Genomic DNA, 3,868 nt, shown 5'->3' on the forward strand with positions numbered 1-3,868 from the left:
TTTGTTTATTACTAATCTGAAACAGGTGGAAATTCTCAAAGTGGGTCTTTACATCATTATGTTGAACAAATAGAATACCAACCCATCTTAAGCACATGAACCAAACACTCATCGCGTGTTTACACTCCAAAAAAAGATGTTGACATGATTCAGCATTAACCTGGCACAGAGCACATAAGGCATTATTCAACATCACCCCTCTCCTACTTAGACATTCTCTTGTTGGTACACTATTCGTCAGGATCCTCCACGCTGTAGTCACCAAACTAGGGAAAGCTTTAGCCTTCCATAGGTTTATGAATACCTCTGAGTGTGGGCCTCTACCCTGTTTTGTCAGGCAATCATAAGCAGAATTCACAGAGAACCCATTTCCTACATCATTCCCCCACACTTGGACATTCTTTTGTTCTCTACTCAACTTGATCGACGACAAGTGAATCATCATTTCTACTTCCATTTCAGATTCCCACACAAATCTAGGACACCTCCACCTTAAACACCACTGCCATACCGTTCCAATCCACACACCAGCCTCTTCCACCTTTTGCCCCTGATTTAAAGACAAAGAAAAAAGCCTTGGGTACATCGATTTGAGATTAGAGTTCCCGATCCATATGTCTTCCCAAAACTTTACTTTGTCCCCACATCCTAACTTCCACCCGATCTCTTTGTTGAACCAATCATCTCCTTTGTCCTCCCCACAATCTTTGAACAAGTCTCTCCACCACCAGGATTGGAGTTTCACTGGTGACTGTGAAGCATTAAAACTCGACCCATACTTCGAGACCAACAGATCCTTCCACCTTACTTTTTCTTCCACTAGAAGACGTCATCTCCATTTAGCCAGCAAAGCAAGATTGAAGTTGTGCAAATCTCTCAAACCCAGACCACCCTCCTCTTTTGGCTTACATAACTCTTTCCAACTTACCCATGATATCGTCTCTTTCTCCTTCCCCCACCCCCATAGAAACCTCCTTTGGATTCTGGTGATACTTCTACAAACCGTGACCGGTGCTCTGAAGAGTGACAAATAGTACAACGGGACAGAGGTAAGAACGGATTTAATAAGGCATATTCTCCCTGCCATAGATAAGAATCTTCTTTTCCACACGTTGAGCCTTGCTTTAAGTTTGTTTATCACAGGCTCCCAAAACTTCTTCTTTCTCGGATTACCTCCCACTTCAAGGCCCAAATATTTGAACGGGAAACCCGTCTGAACACAGTTCAAAGTCTTTGTGTAGCAATCTAGATTACTTCTTTGAACATTGATACCTGTAAGTTTTGACTTGTGAAAATTGATCTTCAGCCCTGAAGCGAGCTCATACCCCCTGAGGATGGATTTTAGTGTCACTACGTTGGTGTAAGAGTCCTCACAGAAAAACACAGTGTCATCGACATACTGTAGAATACTCAGTACAACCTCATTTCTCCCAATCTTTAGACCAGAACGTAATCTGGCCTTTTCCGCTTGCCTTACTATACCAGCCAAACCTTATGCTACCACTGTAAAGAGGAATGGCGCAAGAGGGTCGCCCTGCCTCAACCCTCTCGAGGGTTTGAATTCCTCCGTAGGGCTCCCATTAACCAGAACTGAAACTGTTGCACTTTCCATACATCCTCTGATCCAGCCAATCCACTTACTATGGAACCCTAACCTTTGGAGCATGTCGTAAAGGAAGACCCAGCTAACCGAATCGTACGCCTTTTCAAAATCCACCTTCAGACACAATCCACTTCTCTCACTTCTCCTGAGATCCTCCACTACTTCATTAGCCATAAGCACACTTTCGAGTATCCCTCTCTTCTTAATAAAAGCCGACTGGCTTTCATCAATAATAGAGGAAAGTACATTCTTCATTCTTCCTGCTAGGACCTTGGAGATAATTTTGTAAGTGGCCCCAAATAAAGAGATAGGACGATACTGCTCAAGCAGGATTGGATCTCCGACTTTAGGAACAAGAGCGATGAAAGAGGCATTACAACCTTTGGGAATATGACCTGTACCATGAAAAGAAGCCAAAGCTGCCATAAACTCTTCTTTAACTCCCAGCTTTTCTTGATGAAGAGAAAATTAAAGTCGTCAGGTCCTGGGGACTTGGAACCTTCGCAAAGCCACACCGCATCCCTAACTTCCTTCTCTGTGAACTCTGCTATCAGCTTTAAATTCTCCTCCTAGTTTAAAGAATTGAACTCTACTGCATCAAGTCTAACACCAAAATCTCTTGTTGCCTTAAACCTTTTTTCAAACAGCTTCTTAGCTTCACCACGGATTGTACAAGGCTCTTCACACCACTGACCCCCCACCTCAACACCTTTAACTTCATTTTTTAGCCGTCTCCATCTTAGAGAAGAGTGGTAAAATTTAGTGCATGAGTCTCCACTCTTTAACCAGCTGGCTCTAGCTTTTTGGCACAACAAGGACTCTAGCTTCTTATCAGGCTCCTTCAATCTACTCACCAAACCAATTCTATGTAATCTCTCATCTTCCAATAACCCTACACTACAGTCTTGGCAATCTAGAGCCTCAAGCTCCATCAAGATGGATTTCTTAGTTGTCTCCAAATTTCCAAAGACATCCCTATTCCACACCTTCAAATCCCCCTTCAGCCTCTTCATCTTTTCTTTTATCACTGTGAAAGCATTCCCCTGAGAGGGATAGGAGATCCATTTTTCCTTCACCATATGGCCAAAACCCCGTTCCATAAACCACGCATCTATAGATCTAAAAGGTTTAGGACCCCAGTCCTTCTCCACAGATTTCACCACTATGGCACAATGGTCTGACACCTCCCTACGTTGCACATATTGCTTGCACATAGGCCATGCTTGCATCCAATCTTCGGTAACCAACACCCTGTCTAGCTTGCTCTTAGCCTTGCCATTTGAATTAAACCACGTAAAGGGCTTTCCCACCAAAGGTATTTCAATAAGAAGATTAGTATCAATGAAGCTATTAAAACCTCTCATCTCACTCGATTGGTTGTCCCGCATGCTAACTCCTTTTCTTTCACACCGCTTTCTTGTAGCATTGAAGTCACCACAAAAGCACCAGACGGAGTCTGCTGAACCCTTCTTTAGGTCTGTCAGTTCCCCCCACAAAGATACCTTCTCACTCAGAGAACAATTAGCATAAACATTCACCACCACACACCTACATTTTGATACCTTATGTTGGCCAATCACAGCAATAAACCCCTTCCCCATCACATGAGAGTCATAGCAGAAAACTTCTTTATGCCACATAGAGAGCAGACTACCACTACCATTGTCTCCTCCGTAATGTAACCATCCCACATTATTATCCCCCCCATAAGGAATAGCATCTTGCATCCGAAAGGATCGTCTGTTTTGTTTCCTGAATACAGACAAAATCTGCTTCCTCTCTAGCTATAATGTGCTTTAAATACCGAGCTTTAGTACTTCCCCCTAACCCTCTTATGTTCAGATTTACTATCAACATAGATGGTCTTTCTTTTTACCCTCCTCATAATTCTCCATAACCTGAACATCTCTCTCTTCCATGCAATCGTATTCTTTAACAACCTCTTCTTTGTCCCACCTACAAATTATCCCAGATTGCTTTCCAATCTCTCATAACTTAGATGATTCCACTGAAATTTTGGGCTCACATAATCTCAAATTGCAATTCAAAAAATCCCCATCAGATAATGAGTCTGAAGACGTACCAACTTTGTGATGGGAAGGGCCCTCTGACTGGGATCGTCTTAACATAATTCTAACGGACCGCCTCGAAAGAGAGCTGGAATCACCCAAATCGAAAAGCCCTTTCAATTTTCGTTGTCGTTGTGGGTTCGCCGATTTGCATTCCCCGATTTCTCCTTCATCTGCTAATGGTGTCACCTCCCTC

The 3,868-nt window shown here is 43.0% G+C and overlaps 1 protein-coding gene across 1 annotated transcript; it reads right to left on the reverse strand.

Annotated features, from left to right (window-relative positions):
• Nucleotides 1-2,172: 2,172 nt before the first annotated feature.
• On the reverse strand, nucleotides 2,173-3,330 carry LOC137824521 (uncharacterized). Its single transcript, XM_068630188.1, has one exon. It carries the CDS (start codon nucleotides 3,328-3,330, stop codon nucleotides 2,173-2,175), a length of 1,158 nt encoding a protein of 385 aa, XP_068486289.1.
• Between the last annotated feature and the right edge of the window lie 538 nt (nucleotides 3,331-3,868).

The sequence above is a fragment of the Phaseolus vulgaris genome, chromosome 8, assembly GCF_000499845.2.
Source record: "Phaseolus vulgaris cultivar G19833 chromosome 8, P. vulgaris v2.0, whole genome shotgun sequence".
NCBI lineage: Eukaryota > Viridiplantae > Streptophyta > Magnoliopsida > Fabales > Fabaceae > Phaseolus > Phaseolus vulgaris.

Bases quoted from the DNA above. Each gene is read 5' to 3' on its own strand.
- LOC137824521 (XM_068630188.1), bottom strand. From the start codon at position 3,330: ATGCAAGATGCTATTCCTTATGGGGGGGATAATAATGTGGGATGGTTA.